Consider the following 21,006-nt stretch of genomic DNA (forward strand, 5'->3'; position numbering starts at 1 on the left):
ACGAGACATCGATTCACTGATCCACACTACCAGGCTATACAGCAATGACATTGGAATGTCGTTCGGACTGGAGAAGTGTAGTCGGATGGTATCAAAGAGAGGGAAGGTAGTCAGAACTGAGGGGATTAAACTACCAGAAGGCAACATTGCAGACATAGAGGACAGTTACAAGTACCTGGGGATCCCGCAGGCAAATGGGAACCATGAAGATGCCGCTAGAAAGGCTGCAACCACCAAGTACCTGCAGAGGGTCAGGCAAGTCCTGAGGAGTCAGCTGAATGGTAAGAACAAGATCCGGGCCATCAACACGTACGCGCTGCCCGTGATCAGGTACCCTGCTGGGGTAATAGGCTGGCCAAAGGAGGAGATAGAAGCCACTGACATAAAGACAAGAAAGCTCCTTACCATGCATGGAGGGTTTCACCCCAAGTCCAGCACCCTGAGGCTGTACGCTAAGCGGAAGGAAGGGGGCCGGGGACTGGTGAGTGTCAGCACCACAGTCCAGGATGAGACAAGGAACATCCAAGAATACATTGGGAAGATGGCCCCAACTGACCGAGTGCTCAGTGAATACCTCAGGCAGCAGAAACCCAAGAAAGAGGAGGGAAACGAGGAACCATCATGGAAGGACAGGCCCCTGCACGGTATGTACCACCGGCAGATAGAGGAGGTGGCTGATATCCAGAAATCCTACCAGTGGCTGGACAAAGCTGGACTGAAAGACAGCACAGAGGCACTAATCATGGCAGCACAAGAACAAGCTCTGAGCACAAGATCCATAGAGGCTGGGGTCTATCACACCAGGCAAGACCCCAGGTGCAGGCTGTGTAAAGATGCCCCAGAGACAATCCAGCACATAACAGCAGGGTGCAAGATGCTAGCAGGCAAGGCATACATGGAACGCCATAACCAAGTGGCCGGCATAGTGTACAGGAACATCTGTGCCGAGTATAACCTGGAAGTCCCGAGGTCAAAATGGGAGATGCCCCCAAGGGTGGTGGAGAATGACCGAGCTAAGATCCTGTGGGACTTCCAGATACAGACGGACAAAATGGTGGTGGCTAACCAACCGGACATAGTGGTGGTAGACAAACAGAAGAAGACGGCCGTAGTGATCGATGTAGCGGTTCCGAATGACAGCAATGTCAGGAAGAAGGAACACGAGAAGCTGGAGAAATACCAAGGGCTCAGAGAAGAGCTCGAGAGGATGTGGAGGGTGAAGGTAACGGTGGTTCCCGTGGTAATCGGAGCACTAGGTGCGGTGACTCCCAAGCTAGGCGAGTGGCTCCAGCAGATCCCGGGAACAACATCGGAGATCTCTGTCCAGAAGAGCGCAGTCCTGGGAACAGCTAAGATACTGCGCAGGACCCTCAAGCTCCCAGGCCTCTGGTAGAGGACCCGAGCTTGAAGGATAAACCGCCCGCAGGGGCGTGCTGGGTGTTTATATATATATATATATATATATATATATATTAGGGGTGCAACGATATTCGTATCGATATTGAACCGTTCGATACAGTGCTTTCGGTTCGGTACGCATATGTATCGAACAATACAACATTTGTAATTTATTTTATCAACTTTCCTTCCGACGATGCTGTCTGTGTTGAGCGCTCAGTGAATCTTCGTTCGACTACTCCGCCTAGGCTGCACTGTCGAGCGCAGATCCACTGAGCGCTCAACACAGACAGCATAGTCAGAAGGAAGAGCGCAGGGCAAGCTAGCAAGACACATGGACCTCCCCCACCCTCATTCAGATCTGGCGTTTGGAATTATTTTGGTTTTCATGTGACGTATGACCCTGAAGGTAAGCGAGTCATGGACTAAAGTAAAACAGTATGTTGGATGTGCCATGCAATGCTCAATTACATGGGTGGGAGCTAGTGTGTTAGCGCAGTTAGCTCGTTAACGTGTTGGCTGTCTAGCCCCACACACGGGGCGATCGGCGGTAGCTCGTTAACGGAGATTTGCCGTGTTGTGGCGTTAAGGTCATTTCAACGAGATTAACCTGAAAGCACTAGTGGGAACACAACGAATATGACTGCACATTTACACCGACATCATCCTAGTGCAAAGACCAAAACAACAAGCATGCTACTAACTTTAGCCGAGTCATTTAGACAGCTGTTAGCACATGATTCTCCTTATGCTGCTGAGAATATAGCCCAGAAGAAGCGGATAGTATAGCTTTTATTTTGGAAAGAGACATTTCTCTGTAATAAACTCTCTTTTCCAAAGATGAGTGATTCCTCAATCAGATACAGGGCTTGCAATATCGCTAGCCCGACGTCCTGGAGCTAGCGATTTTTTTCAGTCGGGCTACCAAAATCTATCTCTGCCCTGCCCGTCGGGCTATTGTAGGAAGGAAAAATATATGTCAATGCTTTTGCATTCTTTCAGAAATGTAGCTAGGTAATTATGTCATTGGCATCTGTGAGCCACTGTCAATATATGACATATTGAAATCGCGTTTGAATTTGCGCTTGTTTTTTTGCTTTCACTTTGCAATCGTGCGAACTGTGTATAGAGAGCGACAGCACTGATCTGTGAGTGATGATAATTTGTGCACCAATTCCTCTGACATCGTCTTATTAATCGTTAGCTTACTATGCAAACATGACAAGTGAAATCTCCCACAGCAAGCTTAAACATGTGAGAGGTTGATTGCGCAGAGAATCGCTGAGCTTATGTGAGTGCGTGTGTAAAAGCAGCAGGATATATATATTTTAGTTCTGCTGAGCCAAATAAGACAGGTCAGGGTGAAGAAGTGACAGCCAAAGAAAAGCTTACCACAAAACGGAGAAGTTATGACAAATCAGACTATAAGGCAAAAAGAAAGTGCAGCTTTATGGTTTCATGGACAAAATAATTTCTGTGGCTGCAATATGACGAACTATATAACCAGGGCTGCACATAAGTGGTCCGCAGGTGCGCATTCGCTGTCAAAATAAAAAACACGCACAAGGGTTAGGGTTAAATTTAAAAACTGTACTTTTGAGTTAAAATATAAATTTATAATTTTAATAAATGAAAAATTAAAAAGGCATGAACATTTTTTTTGTATCGAAAAAATATTGAACCGTGACACCAAAGTATCGAACCGAACCGAACCATGAATTTTGTGTATCGTTGCACCCCTAATATATATATATATATATATATATATATATATATATATATATATATATACACACACACACACACACACACACACACACACACACACACACACACACTCTTCAACAACTTGAACCACATGATAAAGAGCAAATTTCTTCCATTTGCAAAGAGGTTTCTCCTCATTTGTTAAATGGTTCTGTGAAAACACCAGCAAGCATATTGAAGTCTAGTTTACAACAGAAGAAGATGAAAAAAGTTGATGGTAAGTGGCTAACCTCTAAGTGGAAATGAGTTCTGACCAAGGCTACGTCCACACGTACCCGGGTATTTTTGAAAACGCAGATTTTTCTATGGGTTTGCACCTTTCGTCCACACGAAAATGGCGTTTTCGGTCACTGAAAACGGAGATTTCTAAAAACGCCGGCCAGGGTGGATATTTTCGTAAACTCCGTTTTCGCATTTGCATGTGGACGAGAAAAAACGGAGAAAACGCAGCGTCAGAGGTGTGCGCCTTTTTTGACGTCACACTGTGCGCCACGTTATTGTTTCGGTGAAATTAATTTCTACAATACTGTTACTGTTAATTTTACTCTCTCTTTCTTACATATACACACACAGTTACTGTCCCTCCACACATACGACTCGGTTCTGCTTCTATGCCCCAGCTTTGTTTACTATTTCCCACCGAGGCTTCTAGACTTCTGATTGGCCAACATTTCTACACGGTTAGGAATATATCGCCACCTGTTGCTTTGGCATGTTCCTAGCAGCGTTTTCCTTCATTTCTGCGTTTACGTGTGGATGGGATTATTTTTTTAAATGAAAACGGAAAATCTCCGTATTCAAAAATACCCGTGTACGTGTGGACGTAGCCCAAATATCAATATGTGATAACTTGGAGGTAAGAACAATTTGTCACTTTTCTGTGAGAGACATTAGGTTGGATCAAAACATTTCAGTATCACTTCGGGCCACCAGGTGTGCATGTTTTACAAAAATACCTTCCAGTGTCACAGTGTCTTTGTTCTAATTAGATGAATGTCAGTCTGTGCTGGTTGCATGAGTCCTTAATTACCACTTCAGCATTCTCTACAAACTGGAACTCTCCACTTCAGAGATCCTGCGTGTACTGTACCATATTTCACAATGTTCACATTATTTTGACACACAATGACAAAAATATACTCAAGGACAAGCATTCACACATTATTCTCATGTGGCTTATACCTATTTCTAGACCCATAATCATTCCAAATATACAGAAGCCTAAAGATAATGGGCTTCTAATTTAAAGCATGTATAAATAAACAGACCAGGTCATACTGTGTATGCCTCTTGTAATTAGTTGTACTCTTGGATTTTACTTCTAGTAAACTGCCAGCAATGGTGGCTTTGGAACCATTTTGGCACTTATTTTTTGGCACATCTTCACGCAGGAGAACTTGTAGCCATCTGATATTCTCTAAATCTACTAGTTGTTATTTCAACCACGAAGCTGACAAATGTTTTTCTACTTGGCTGCCAGTATGAATGAAGCAAACACTCAAACCAAAGTACATTTACTTGGCTGCAACCTTTAATGTCTAACTGCAGAAAGCGTCCTGTCCCACCAACACAATAATAACCACATTTGTAATAACCAAGTAAACCGAGTAAGATATCCTTATACTAGCCTGTCTTAGCCATAAACACCAAATAATATAATGCATTTCTGATAATGCAACAAACAAACATAATAATAATAATACTAATAATAATAATTTATAATAATTTATTCATGCAACCTATAGAATAACTTGGATCCAGTTTCACTGCTTCTAAAAGTTTGCAATCGTAAAAAATAGACATCAAGTTGTGGGTGTTGCAATGATCAGGTGGTTACTTTATTATTTTATCTCAGTGTATCAGTGTCTTCTTTGACTGACTGTAGTTGAACTTACTGTGTGATGTAATGACACCAAAGATGATGATGACCATCTGATGATGTATCAATTCAATGAGGGAAGCAAACAAACAAACCAAAAACACGAAACAATGCAAAATATCAAATCAAAAGCTTATTTTCAAAGTTACCAATGGTCATACATGGGTTCCCAGTCAGTAAGGCAGATGATTCTGGTGAAAGGTCACACGTGAGCAGAGTCACACTATGAAAAACATGCAAGAAAAATTTAAAATAGGGGAAAAAACCCCCACATGGGATAAATACTGGGAAAGAAAAACACAAGGAGTCAAATCTAGCTCAAGGAATATCCACTTGGAAGCTTGACTGGACAGTGACAAGACAATCTGGTGAGGGAAACAGGGGAGTGTGTACGCTGGGGAGAGCGATTAACTGATCAAGAACAGGTGGTGGAGGAAATTGGGGAGAAAACCAACAAAAGGAGGAAGTTAAACTGACAGCAATGAAAAGGGATCACAGAGAATCGCCCGAGGCTAAGCATGATCAAAACTGAAAAACCATGACTGATGCACACCTTGTTTAAATCACTGCAGAAATACTCAAGAAGTCATTTTTTAAATCCAAGTAATAGTTCTTGCTGTCCAGCAGTGATAGTTTCCTTCAGTTTGGCACCCAGGAAAATTTTGAGCCTCTTTATACTCCACACACATTCTTTCAGTGCTGTTGTCAGCAATGGCATAAAAAGACAGAGTCCAGAGAAGACCTTACTGCAGCGCGATGAGGTTAAGCACAGACGCATCCAGTCGGCTGGGGACAGCTCGGCCTTTATAGTCCCAGCTACTGGTGGTGCTTTTAGGCAGCAGCCTCTCTTTGTTGCAGTCCCTCAGTGCAGAAACTCTGACTCTACCAGCATACTTTGACTCTGACAACATGTTATAAAATGTGTAGTAATCCCGCAGGTCCCCTGCATGTACAAAACAAGAAGTTGTTTTGGCTAACTGAAATGCAGCAGCTCCAACAGCTGAGTGAGCAGGAGTGTGCTCCCCAGAGCAAAGCTTGAAATACAGCCAAACATTTCTGTGCAGCTCTTCTGACATAAATTCACATCAGTGGATACTGAAAGTAAAACAAGTTACCTATAGTAATATAAAATTATTACCATGATTAATAATAATAATAGTCATGATAATAATAGTGCAAAAGTCTTGAGCTACATCCCTCATTTCATTGTATTTTGCCTCTTAAGATGCAGACTTTTTAAAGATTTCTTGAGACTTATGAATAGTTCTCTGGACTTTCTGAAGGTTTTTCAATGTTTTACTTTCAGTCCAGTCCTTCTACATCCAAAGAAGAATGTCCTTCAAGAAGCCTGGAGAAGTATTCCCGAGGTCTGCTTAAAAAATTACAATGAAGTTGCCTAAAAGGGTTCAGGCTGTGGTGATAGTATATGCTGTATTCCTATGTTTCAGTATAATGCTGCAGCATTTTCCCATTTTCCTAGTAAACCATAAAGAAGACTCAAGACTCTTGCAAAGTGCTATATGCAGACAAGTGTTCTTTGCATTGCCTCCTTTCCTTGAATGTCTTTTTCCATGCTTGCAAATCTAAGTTTGATTTTTAATATTCATTTTTTTTCAAAGGCATTACTGACATCTGCGATTAAAACTATGTATGACAAGAATCTGTACACATTTCTGTTATTAGTAGAGAAATAACTGTTGAATCTCTAATGAATCACATACTCGAAAGAATGAATCTGAAAGTCGTTTTGCTGGTTTGATTATTGGGGTAAACAAAGATTCAAACACAACACTGGCATTTTTATCAGTCCCAATATCAGGAGAGCTTTCTTTTAAACAACTGTTTGTTTGGGTTTTTTTTTTACTTTTCTTATATATTACATACTTATAATCGTGGACGTTTATGTTAAAGGTGGCCATAGTTTCAAATAATGAGATGAGCATATGCATTTTATTTATATATAGAATTTTATTCTTGGTTTTGCATGATATCATACAGAGCAGAGCTGTTTGGAAGGAAGTTGGCTTTGAGGGAGGGTGGAGCTAAAAAGACTTGGATGACTTGGAGGGCATGCAAAGCTGCTCTGTCCAACAAAAGAAATACATACCTGGACCTGATCCAAATAGGTTGCCTTTAATTCATATAGAATAGCATCAAGGCTATAAAAAGACCTTTACTGCAAATACTATGTTTACTTTCTTTCTTTCTAAATCAGCTTACCTCCCTTAAACAAACACTGTTATTTTCAAAGAGCAACCAATTCAGTTTTCAGTTATATGTACATGAGCTTGTCTGTACATCTTCTGGCAGGACGGGTCATTCTGTTCTTGAACCATTTCCATTCTCCAGTAAATGAACAAGGGACAATATTCGCTGGACTACCAGACCTTACAAAGCACTCATCAATTGAAGACTCATGGAGGAAATAAAGGGACTGAAACTCTCATATTTAGCCTTAAATTGGAAGGGTTTTTATATTTATCCACTGAAGGCAAAATACATTTCTGTAGCTCTAAAACTGAGTCTGTTAGTTTCTAAAATGTAATAGAGCTGGTCTGCCATAATGTGAAGGCCTGGATGTTCTCACAACAAATTAATAAATGCTTATTTCCCCTCTAGAAGACCAGAACCTACAGATAATATAATATAATATAATATAATATAATATAATATAATATAATAGGTCCTTCTTGGAGACTGGTACATTTGATAAAATGGTGAACCATGTTTCCTTCTTCTTGCAATTAGAACATACTTATTCCGACTACACACACTTGACACACACACGAGAACAGTACCATTTAACTGAATTTGATTTTCCTTTTTTATTGCAAGCCTTTATTTTTCCAGAAGGGATGTAATGATGAAAAAAACCTGCCAAAACCACACATGAATAAAACGGATCAAATGCAAAGAAAATTATAACTGCATTTAATATAAAGACACAAAATAACAGCGCACGAGTCAATAGCTCCATGTGGCCCTTTGAAAAGATGATCAATAAAAAATGTGGCATTCTTTGGTCGGTGGTAATAAAGTAACCTCATATTTACTTATATTACATATTTTATTGACTTTTGGCACTCTGAGATATTACACAGAGGCCTTACTAGTAGTGAGCAGTGACTTCATCTTTCCTTGCTGCATGCTCTTTAAAAGGTTGACTCAGTTTTTCTTATTGAATGCTGCTAACCTTCCAGGCTACTTATCACCTAGTTGTCACATCAGCCGGTATTCATTATAAGCAGTGAAAGAACATTTAAAGAGCTCAGTCAGTATAAAGGTGAACAAATGCCGCAGCATTTCCTACAGATCTCGTCTTTTTCTTCATACACTGACAGAAAATATTCAATAATTCATCTTTCTTTCATTTCTTTCTCCTTTTTTTTTTTTTTTGAAAAATGTTTTGACCTTGTCCCTAATTTTTAGTGCATTAAAGTGATGATTAAGCCACACCATGGGCAGCATAAAATGATCAATATTCTCCTTTTTATTCCCTTAAACCTGATAAAAGAGTCTATCTACATCCTGACTGTGGTTTGTCATTAGTGTTAAGAAAGTACAAGCTTGGAGAAAGAACATAACCCTGAGGGAGACAGAGGAAGAGAAATCTGTCAGTAAGAAAGTCATTTACAGGAGCAGCTCAGTGAGCATGCGAGGCAGGAAAAAAGCTGCAGAGGGGCTTCACTTCACACATCAGACTTATCAAGCCAGTTACAAGACATCGAAAATCAAATTAGTTACAGCCGACAGCTTTGTTTCACCAAAAGTAAAACATTTCAAGATATTGAGTTGAGCGGGGCAAAATGTGGACTATTTGATGCTTTATATTCTATTTCTTTCATATATTTTCTTCAACTTGAAATGTAAAAAAAAGCAGAGGAGTCAAGATGAAACACTCAGGTCTAATCAGATGTTGACAATTACAGTAACAAGACATAACAGACAATTCTGCATCTGCAAGCAGATATGAGCCCTGTTTTGGTTTCATAATATGAAAAAGGAAACTCAAATTCAGACAAATGTATACCAGCTGTCTGTAGGTCTATGGAGAAAGTTATCTTTTCTTCTAATAGCTTCATTCCAACCTTTCAACATTAGTCAAGTGTCCAGAATCATGAAATCAAGAGGATGCTCATGTTGCTCTGTATCTAACGGTTGTATCTTATTTATAATTTACCTATTGACTTCTTGTTAATGTCTATATAATCAGATATCATCATATAAATATGTAGAATTTGTAACCAAGGGACAAGATCTTCAGTACCAGAAGTCTTCTAGTTTTTTTTGTTATTTCTCGTGAGCAATCATGTTTGAACATGCTTTGGCTGCACGCAAGTACCAAAATACAATCTTGAAAGCATCAATTTCCATTTTAAAGAATTAGAAATGAAAGAATTGGACATTTATCATTGGGTATAGATATAATGCATGTTCTGTATTATTGTGGCTAGACCAGAATCCATAAAAACTGGGAGTTGTACCCAGAAAATCAAGTCAACAGACTAGCCAATAGGTTCATATTGGCATGTTGATAAGATGAAGGTCCATCAGAGTTGCTTTTGCGTTTCCATCCATCTTTTTAACTGCATATCCAATTCAGGCTTCTACACTAGGATAGGGTCCAGTACACAAGACAGGTTGCCAGTCTATCGTAGAGCCAGCACGGGAGACAGACAACCATTCATGCTCACATTCACACCTGTGACCAATTCCGAGTGAACTAATCACCAATTAACCAAATATGCATGTATTAAAATGTGAGAGCAACTAGAGAGAACCCCTGCAAGCACAGGGAGAGCATGTAAGCTCCACACAGAAGTATGGAAATATGCTATTTAGTTATATGATTTAGTAAATTTGGTGAAAGTGATTGAAAGTGAATTCCCTGTTTTTTCTTTTCTTTTTTTCCTGGTGTCTCATGAAGGGAAAACAGATTTATTCAATTCAGTTTCAGCTCAGTTGTATTCATATGGCATCAAATCACAACAACAGTTGACTCAAGGCGCTTTATTTTGTAAGGTAAAGACCCTACAATAATGCAGTCAACCCCAACAATCAGATGACCCTTTATGAGCAAGCACTTGGTGACAGTCGGAAAGAAAAACTCCCTTTTAACAGCAAGGCACTAGCCTCATGGAGGGACATCATCGTTCGCCACGGTTTGGGGATAATGGGAGAAAGACAGGACAAAAAACATGTTATGGAAGAGAGCCAGAGATTAATAATAAGTAATATTTAAATGCACAGTGGTGTGTAAAGACATAGAGAGTCAAACAGCCAAGACAATGTTACTGCAGCTACTTTTACTTAAGTCTCTTCAAACTCATCTGCAACTGAATAATGTTTGAGTAATGCTTGAACAGACACAGTTGGATGAATTACCAATCACCCACTTAGGTCACAAAGCAGAACAGTGAGATGTTATGCTCATTCTCTCATGAACCAAACACCTGAGCACTGAAATAAACTGGAAATTAAAGCAGGGAATGCAGCAGCCAGCATCACATCTGTATTTTTAAATGCAGTTGTTTACCAGCTTTTGGAGATTGACTGATATGTCGTGACTCACCTCTACTTCAGTTAGCTGAGTTTTTTTTTTTTTTTAAATACATGTGGTCTGACTAAGCAGCTATTCAGAAATTGTTTTTCACACTGAAAACTGTGCTTGTAAGATGTAGTGTGGATTTGGGAGGTTACTTTTTCTCCTCACAACTGTGCATCTGAGTTTGTCCAAAGGGTTTTAAAAAATTCATTCACTCTACAGGTCAGACAATTTCCCAAACTCTTCCACAAAGCTCTCCCACAACTGAAGTAAAAAAACAAAATTAAATTAAATTTTAAAAAAGGAATGCGATTTTCAAAGAACAGCAAGAAAACATCTTTATTTTGTTGCACAGCAGTGCACCAAAAGCTTCTAAACTGTAATGTGTTTTAATTTGAGTTTACTGAGCAGCAATTTCCAAACTATCCAGCAAGTCATGTGTAATGGACATGGAAACCCATCCTCAGCGGGCTTAATGCAACCCAACGACATCTTTAATGACATAATGCAAACCTATGCCGTCTTTGATTAAATAATGCAAATGTAATGTTTCGTTGTGTAATAGAATAATGCAACATAAATTCGTTAGTTAATGGAATTATGGTAGCTACGGTAATCACTTCTCTGATGAGCTAATGCTGAGTAAAGGAGGAGATCCCTGCGGTAATGGCAGAGGATGGCAGCCGTTCTGGGACGTTGAGGGATTAAGGGAGGTTGTCTGCGTTTCCCCTCTGCTTTTGTCACAGGCTTTCTGTTTGTCTCTGTCTGTCCTCTATCACATTTTCTGTCTTTGTCTTTCTGTCTCTGGCCCCTCCTCTCCCACAGACCTCTTCACAATGCTCACAGTGCTCAGGAAGCTTCTCGATTTTTAGAGACAAAAAGTTGGAATTTTCCAACTTATGCAATCTGTGACGCACACACACACAGCCAAGTACCCAGACCTCCACTGAAGGTCGTGTCACAGATTGAGTTTTCCCTGCTTTAAAAGATAAATCAATCTTCCATTAATGGAGAATGTGTGTGTCTGCGTGTGTGCGTGCGTGTTAAAATCTTGCATTGCATTTGTGAAAGCACGTGAGCTTTAGACACACTTCTGTATGTTCTGTATAAAGAGAAATTATCACATATGGGTTTGCAAAACTGTGTGTGTTTTTTTTGTGCGTGTATATTTGGGTGTGTATCAGCTCGTGTGTGTGTGTGTGTTCACTCAGACACTCAGATTGCTGATCAATAATTGTGATTGAAGGGCCCATTAGCCATCGGAAGCAATAGAGACAGCATCACTCCAAATGACAAACTCAACAATGAACACACACAGACACACACACACAAACACTCACGCACACACAATATGACAGGTAACAAATTAAAAGCTTGAGTATGATGAATACACATCCCCATAAACGCATTTTACAACCGATACTGGTTATGACTGTAATTTACCACTCCAGCCAACACAGAGGGATTTTCCACAAACACATTTTGTTTTCATCTTGCTTCCTATGGCCAACTTTCAAAATCATGATTTATAAATATGCAAACACACTTTGAAATGTACTTTTCCATCTTTATCTGATAAGTCAGATTTTATTTTTCTTTACATAATCTAAATGGCTGTGAACTGATTTTTCGAGTCTATGACTAATAATTTAATCAGCAGGCGGCTTAATGCAGTTTTGTTTCTGTCTTCTCTTCTTTTTTCTTCGATAAGGAAAGAGTATATGAGGTAAATCTGCTTTAGACATGGTCATAAGAGACATTTACACTTTACAAAATGCACAGCTAAAGTGCTTTTATTATTATTTTATTATTTTCTGTTAACTATTTACTGTTAGAATTGGGAATGCTCATATTAAACATTGCCACATTTTGAAGTCACTGTATGTGCATTTGATCCCTGTGAGCGAAAAGGTTTCAGACTGCGCTAAATGCTCATTTTTTGTAAGCTTGGACCTGTAAGACATCAGACAGATGGGATATCCCTTATATGCTCCTCTGAAGCACACAGCCCTGGCTGTAGGCACATTCAATCCTTGTGCTAATAAGGGGCAAGGCTGGCTTAAAGGAAGAGGAAAGGATGCTAAAATACCTTGCTACAGACAGGGCATAAACTAAAAGTGGCTGCATCAGTGCAGATAATAACATCAAAATACTCCTTGATTTTGAACAATGAGAATCAAAGCTACTGTAGCAGACCTGAAGATTACATAAAGGATATGAAAATGAGCATCACTGGTCCTCTTTATGTGAAAATGGCAATATGAAAAACATCTGTATTTTAAATTCCACTTGGCAGAAGTCAAATTCCTTAAGGGTATCAACACTAAAAGTGTTCATCATGCAAACTGGGCTTTTCCACAGTTAAATCATGTAGCCCGAAGGTCCTTAAAGTTTATATATTTATTTTTTATCCTGTGCAATAAGATGAAAATAAAAACATTCTGTGTAACTCTGAGGCTTTGTTAGTTTGTTTGGTTTTGCATAACAATCTACGTCTTTGTAATCAGCTATTTCTCTCAAAACACCTTCAGGGCCTTCACATACATTTATGCATTGTATTTAACATCTTGATCAGATGATTTGAATACAAAAAACATATTAGCTAGTTAATACTTTACAGTGCTTTAGTATAAGTATTGTTTGTAATTTCTGTTGGGATATTGTGAGAATGACTATTTTCAATCTAATTTAACAAACTCTACATTTTTTAAAAGCTGCATGCCTTGTGATCCGAATAGTGTTACGTATTTTAAAATGTCATCTAGCCCAGAAAAATACAATCACCAGTAATGATATTTTCATTTCATTTGTTTAATTGGGTTCTCTTTATCGCCTTTGAGGACTTGTGTGCAGATCTGGTGAAGTTTAGTTCATGTTTGTTGGAGATATGTAGAAAATATATATTAGAGGGTTTACAAATCTTTTTTCTTATTCTGTAATAAGCAGAGTGTTTACACAGAAAAACCATTACCTAAAATTCATTACGGTCAGCACACATAGACAAATCGAAAAGATCTCTGATCTGCATTATCTCTAATGACCAGCACTCGGGTGACTTCTCTTGTTGCACAAAAGAAGTCCAATTGTAAAGAAGACCTTGAGAATATGACTTCACTTTTCACTCAGACCAGTGCTTTAAGTGGGCCGGTACGCGCCGGTACTCAGTACCGCCACTTCTAAATATAGCTCTTGAGAGTACCGCCACCTCTCCATGCGCCCAGAACGTGCTTTTAGCGTACCGGTACTCTCATTTGCACATCTGTTATAATCGTTTGGCTGCGCTGCCGCTTTTCAGAGCGCCCTTCACAAGCACGCTTCCTAATTCGTCCCACCGAGAGCAGAGACTACATTACCCATACACCAATGTGTTTTACAAGTGAAAAGCGCATGCGTCGCTTTTGCCGTTGTCATGTCAATAACTCAACGTGGTCCGGAGAGTGTGTGTAAAACGCGCAAACAGCTGCTCGTTAAAATACAAAAACAATGAACACTTAATATGCTCTCCTGGCATCAGACTCTGACTAGTAAAAGAACAAGGTCAGAATCAGAGGACTCGCTGGCTGACACCCCACCAAGCCAGAATGATATCGCTGCAGGTCAGACGCAAGCTAACGAAAGCTGCACTAGTGTCGCAGCCGCGGACGACGGCACTTTTGGCGACGACGAGGACGAGAATGACACCATTTCTACCGACGACAACAGCCGCGTTAGCGAGCATGAGTGGCCAGAATGTTGGTCCCAAGCACAAGTCCGGTATTTCTCCACAAATTACAAGTGGCTGATCAGCAGAAATCAAAAGTTGGGTTGTAGTGTGTGTAGTCAAGTTTGTGCTCGCGTGGACATGCAGCAAGGACAGAGAGTGTCGCAGGAGTGGAGTGGGTGCTTAATCTCGTCTTTTGGAAGGGACAAGGCTGCACAACAAAACTCACTACGAAAGAAAATAAAAGAGCACAGAGACTCAATTTATCACAAGAAAGCAGTTGAAATAAAAGAGAAGGCAACACAAAATACAATGCAAAAACACATTGAAGATATGAGAAAGGCTGACTACGCTTCAACTTGCAATGTGTTTAGAACAGCTTATAAGATTGGCAAGCATGGGCGTCCCTTTACAGACATGCCAGTCTTAAATGGTGTCAAGATGGGCAGAGTTTTGCACTCTAATAACTCATGTGCAAATATACTGGATCACATTGCAGCTGAAATGAAAAAGAAGGTAGTCAATGACATAGTGATGAATGAAAGAAAATTGTGTGTGCTCATTACAATAAGTGGAAAGTCTGTGCTTGTCGTGTGCCTGCGGTCAGCTATTTCCAGTGAAAATCCAGACACAATACTTTTTGAACTGATTGAGCTGCAGGGGACCACAGCAAAGGACATCACTGAAGCACTGTTAGGATGTCTTCATAATAATGGCTTTGACCCTCACTACCTACAGGAACATTTGTTGGCATTTGCTTGTGATGGAGCCTCAGTGATGCTTGGGAGGAAAGCAGGAGTTGCTGCACAGCTTTGTTCCAAATTCCCTTACCTGTTTGTCTGGCATTGTTCCAATCACAGACTGGAACTGGCAGTTTGTGATGTTTTGAAGGAGGTAGGAGGAATCAACCACTTTAAAATACTCTTAGATCAGCTTTACTCCCTCTACCATGCATCACCAAAAAACCAAAGGGAGTTAACCGAGAGTGCTCACAATGTTGGACAACGTCTCCTTGTGATAGGCCGTGTTTTATCAGTGCGTTGGGTTGCTTCAAGTGAGAGAACAGTGAAAGCAGTATGGGAGAACTACCAAGCTCTGCAGGTACACTTTACAAGTGCTGCTGCTGATAGCAGCAGTGACTCAAGAGAGAGCAAAATACAAATTAGTTTATAATTTATTTTATGTACATTTTGTTAAAAAAAATTTCAATACCTTTTTGCACATTTTATTTATGTTCAGTAGCTCTTTCTAGCCCAAGCAAATCCACAAACTAATAAAATGATTTATTATTTTGTATAAGGTTGTCTGTTGACTGTTGTATATAAAACCCATTCAATATAGTTGTTGTTACCTCAGGGGAGGCGGAAAAAAAATAGAGTACCGGCACCTCTTTTGGGCCACTTAAAGCACTGACTCAGACTATGACTTGAGTAACAGTTTAAGAAGAGTTTACAGTCTCAGTCACTGGTTGCAAGTCTTGTGCATTATACCATGATATTCATTTAGAAACTTATGGTCCCGTCTAAAATAGATGATAAAGCAAGGTATGATAGGGTAGGTAGGGTTTCTACTCTTGTCAGTGACAGGCTGCTACTGTATAAACCTGGGGGGTCCTTCGTCTTTCACCCTCACCTTCCTGCCAGGGTTCAAGATACCATGATGTCAAAGGACATACTGAAGAGTCAAGGTTTCAATATCCAGTCAATGCATTCAGTTAGTTCATTTCACTTCATCCATCCATTCTATTCTGATTATCCAATTCAGGGTCATGGGCTGCTGGAGTGTATCCCAGCTATGATAGGGCGAGAGACAGGGTACACCCTGCACAGGTCACCAGCCTGTTACAGGGCCAGCACAGAAAAACAGACAACCAGTATGGAAACCCAGTAGGTTTTCAATTAGATGGCTCCCAGTGACCAAGTACTACACAGAGGGAGAGGAAAACTCCCTTTTAACAGAACAAAACCTCTGCAGAACAAGCAGGGCAAACATCTGTCCTGACCAGCTCGGGGGTGAGAAGAAAAAAAAAAGGCACAGGGAAACAGAACACACACTGGCCTGGGACAGAGAAGACACAGTTTTATGACATGCGGAGATGGTGTACAAACGCCTATAATAGAGGAGGGTGGGAAAGAAATGGTCTGTGTATCACAGAAAGTCTGAGTTTGATTTGGCCCTAATTACAAGCTTTATTAAAAAGAATGATTTAAGTCTGTTCTTAATTTTCAAAAGTCCAAAGGGAAAAGTGTGTATAGGAGGAAGCTATAGCCAAACTTTTAAAGAGATAAAACTGTGATAGTTTGCTGAAAATTAATTTGGAAAGAAACTTTGTGTGATACAGCTTCATCTTTGTTTTTCCTCCTTTTTTTCACACTGTACTCCCTTTGCACTAACCAGAATCCTTTTGCACATGAAATAAAGAAAATAATATGCTTCATGCTTCAAAAAGTACCATTTAAAAAATGAATATTTTTCTAATAAAAAATCATCATAAACTGAGAATAAAGAGCCATATGTCTTGTTAATGGAGCAATAACTCCCAAGGTCACCACACAGACACAATATAAGAAATGATATTTTCATATTAAGACTTCACTCCTTTCTCCTTGTCTGATTTCCTTCTCACCTTTGTCTCTCGGTAGGAGGAGGGGGACTCGAGGTTTTACTGTGAGCTCTGCGATAAGCAGTATCTGAGACACCAACAGTTTGACAACCACATCAACTCCTACGACCATCACCACAGGCAGGTGAGTCATGCCACCTTAACAAGGCACCAAGAGGTCTGGTTTATCCTGCCACAGAACACCTTAAACCTTCCAGACCAAGGTCATGGATTTATTACATCCCAGTGCCACAACAAGCACTCGAGTCTGATTTCAGACACACGGCACACTCGCTGTGGTCTACAAAATCCCACTAACACAGAACCGTATCCATCCTCATGACCACTATGACTAAAAATTGCAGCACTTCTGATTCATTTCATGGAAGAATTGACAGTTACATTATGACAGGATTAGCTTCTTTTTTTTTTTTTTACTCGGAGTGGACATGGTGACAGAGTAGCACTAGGCAAAGCCCGTTGTTTGGTAACCCACTATTATAATGTGATTAATATGGATAATAATGTTCTTAATATATGCAAATTGCCAAGACCTCAGCTCAGAAGCCATGACAAGAGACAGAGACACAGGGTGAAGGCCAGTAAATACTAATGTTCTGTCCTCACTAAGCGTTGTCCTCGTGAACGTAGACTCAGCTATACAGACAGCTAAACACTCTCCTAATCAAAATCCAGGGAACAGGCCAATGTGTTGAGTTGGATGATTTAATAAGGAAAAAGTGTGAAACTGTTGACAAAACCAGAAATAAACCAATAAAAATGTTGCCTCAATATACAGTATAACAAACACATATTCAAAAATATGAGCACAATATTTATCTGCTTAGTGAGTGCCCGAATAAAACATCAAATGAAATCACACTCATGATCAAAACGTTAAAGAAACCACATGACATATGAGCTAGCTTAACCTCACTAGCTTAGGTTATACATGCATTCAAATTAAATTCTAACTACAAACTATATCACGCCTTCACAACAAATAATAATGCACACAAGTTGTCTCAGTGATAACAAACAATATTACTCACAGATGATGCCGTTTATCAGCTTGTGAAGGCATGGATGGCAACAGATTAATGGAGGTGAAACTGCCTCTGGCTCGATCTTACAGAGTAAAAAAAATACACAAAAACAACCACTAGAGGGCAAACTGCTGCAGAACAGAAAATACCTAATGCCAGCATACTCCCCACCTGACATCCCCAGGATGTCAAACTGCACATCACTTGACAGAGATTCTCTGCAACAGGAGTATAACTTCAGACACTGGCCTTAAGTAAAGTTTTGGAACACTGTCTCTGAAAACTTTCACCTCGACCTTCCTGACCTTCCCATCGTCACTTGGAAAAGTCCTTGTGATCAGTCCTGTGGGCCAGTCATGTCTCTTCAGTGAATTGTCTTTCATTAGAACAACGTCTCCGTCCATGAGATTAGGTCTCTCCGTTCTCCATTTCTTTCGACCTTGTAGACTACTGAGGTACTCCCTTTTCCACCTCTCCCAGAATGTGTTGGCCAAGCTTTGAACCTGATGCCACTGACGTCTGAAGATATTACTATCATCAAAGTTACCAGGAGGAACAGGAAGTACAGCAATCTTCTGAGTTAGCAGCATAGCAGGAGTGAGGATGAGAGGTTCGTCTGGATCTGTGGACACTGAAGTAAGTGGTCTGGAATTGACAATTGCAGTTACCTCTGCCATAAATGTTGTCAGGACCTCATGTGTGAGCTGAAAAGACCCAAGCTTGAGGAACATTGCGTCAAGGATCCGACGTGTGACACCGATCATCCTCTCCCAGCTTCCCCCCATGTGTGAAGAGTGGGGAGGGTTAAACAGCCATACACAGCCCTGATCAGACAGGTAGTTGGACACTTCCTTGTTGTTACAGCCTTTGGAAGTGATCCCAAGCTCTCGACAGGCTCCAACAAAATTAGTACCACAGTCTGACCTTAGCTGTTTGACAGGCCCTCTAACTGCAAAGAAGCGTCTTAGAGCGTTAATGAAGCTGGATGAATCCATTGATTCGATGACCTCGATGTGTATGGCACGCACGCTCATACATGTGAAGATGATTGCCCAACGCTTACTGTTGGCTAGCCCTCCACGTGTCCTCCTTGAGGTGACACACCATGGTCCGAACACATCCAATCCAACAAAGGTGAACGGAGGATCTGTACTCAAGCGATCAGCAGGCAGGTCTGCCATTATCTGCTCCTCCTCTCTCCCACGCAATCTTCGACATGTCACACAGTTGTAGACCAAACTGCTGACAGACCGTCTTCCTCCAACAATCCAGAAACCAGCACTCCTCAAAGCGCCTTCCGTCAAGTGTCGTCCTTGATGGCAGACTTGTTCATGGCAGTGTCTGATAAGCAAGGAGGTAACATGATGTTTACCAGGCATGATAACTGGCTGACCCTCTTCTGCTGTGAGCTGTGACTTTTTCAGTCGTCCTCCGACGCGGAGAAGACCTTCAGAATCAATGAAAGGACAAAGCTTGCTGAGAGAGCACTGTTTAGGGACCTGACCTCCCTTTTGTAAGCAGTGTATTTCTTCTGAATAGACCTGCCTTTGGACAGCAAGAAGAATTCTGATCCTTGCATGATGCAGCTGGTCTGGACTGAAAAGCAGCTTGCAGTTGTGCCAACCGTGGCAAGGACCTTCTTTTGCTGCCCTTGTAAAGGAGTAAGCAATGTGGCAGAGCCTGGCAATAGCTCTGGTGAGTGACCTCCAACTTGAAAATCGCTCAAAGCGTTTACTGCCCAGCTGAAATGACAAATTTGTGGCACAAGTCACTACTTCTGGACGTAGTTCCACATCTGTTGCGGGTTCAACTAGGCTGAAAGCTTCCTGTTTTAAGTGACAATGTTGCTTGTCTACAAGAAAGGCTGGTCCAGACAACCAGGAGGAAGCTGCAAGCTGGTTAGCTGGAATCGCTCTAGTTGCCTGGTCAGCTGGGTTGACATCAGAAGGAACATAGTTTCATTGGCTTTTGTTGGTTGAACGTCTGATCCTTTGTACCCTGTTATGAACATAGACGTAGAACCGTCTAGAGTCATTAAATATATACCCAAGCACTACTTTACTGTCTGAGAAAAGCTTGATGTCGTCTACCTGAATGTCCAACTCTGCAGACATAACCTCTGCCAGTTCCACTGCAAGAACGGCTGCACAGAGCTCAAGCCTTGGGATGGTGATGTCAGGCTTAGGTGCCAACTTTGTTTTCCCAAACAGGAATCCAACTTCGCTATGTCCTGCAGCATCTGTGACTCTCAGATAAGCAACAGCAGCAATAGCTTTGGTAGATGCATCACAAAAGATACAGATCTCTTTGCTCTGAGCTGTGGAGAGTGGGACCATTGTGTAGGCCCTTGGGATCTTCAACTCTCTTAGGTCTTGAAGAGATGTGCACCACCTCTGCCACTGTTCAAGCTTTTCTCGGGGCAGTGGTGCATCCCAGTCACAAGTCTCAGTAGTGAGTTCTCTCAAAATGAGGCGGCCCTGAACACTGAAGGGAGCAGCGAACCCCAACGGGTCAAATAAGCTGTTGATAGTAGACAACACACCCCGACGTGTAAAGGGTTTTTCTGCGCAGTCCACATGGAAAGTTAGAGTATCTGTAGCAAGATCCCAACCAAGACCCAGGCTGCGCTGCATGGGAGGGGAGTCCTGACCCACGTCCAGGTCTTGCAGGTTGCTAGCAAGATCTTCAGCTGGAAATGCCCTCATGACCTCAACACTGTTAGACACAATCTTGTGTAGTCTGAGGTTGGATTGCGCTAGCATGTCTTGTGCACCTTTCAGCACTTTGATGGCATCTTCTGCACCGAGGAAAGATTTCAGGCCATCATCAACATAGAAATGTCTGTGCACAAAGCTCCGCACTTCGGGTCCATAGTCCTCTTCACCCTCCATAGCCGTCCTCTTCAGGCCATAAATGGCCACAGCTGGCGAGGGACAGTTACCAAACACATGAACCCTCATGCGGTACTCCAGCACTTTGTCATCAAGTTGGTGGTTACGAAACCACAAGAATCGGAGGTGGTCCCGATGATCCTCCCTCACTAGGAAACTGTGGAACATCTGTTGAATG

General features: G+C 41.1%; 1 protein-coding gene and 1 pseudogene across 1 annotated transcript in view; both read left to right on the top strand.

Moving 5' to 3' along the window:
• Positions 1 to 21,006, top strand: part of LOC146655276 (uncharacterized) — a 101,412-nt gene that overhangs the window by 47,335 nt on the left and 33,071 nt on the right. The window contains exon 2 of the mRNA XM_085428036.1: positions 16,932 to 17,036. Within this exon, the coding sequence (XP_085284162.1) occupies positions 16,932 to 17,036 (105 nt within the window). The remainder of the gene's footprint in view (positions 1 to 16,931; positions 17,037 to 21,006) is intronic.
• On the top strand, positions 13,769 to 16,179 carry LOC146655277 (E3 SUMO-protein ligase KIAA1586-like; annotated as a pseudogene).

This window comes from Rhamphochromis longiceps, linkage group LG13, assembly GCF_057381845.1.
Source record: "Rhamphochromis longiceps isolate RC_006_pf linkage group LG13, R_longiceps_female_GT1.1, whole genome shotgun sequence".
Taxonomy (NCBI): domain Eukaryota; kingdom Metazoa; phylum Chordata; class Actinopteri; order Cichliformes; family Cichlidae; genus Rhamphochromis; species Rhamphochromis longiceps.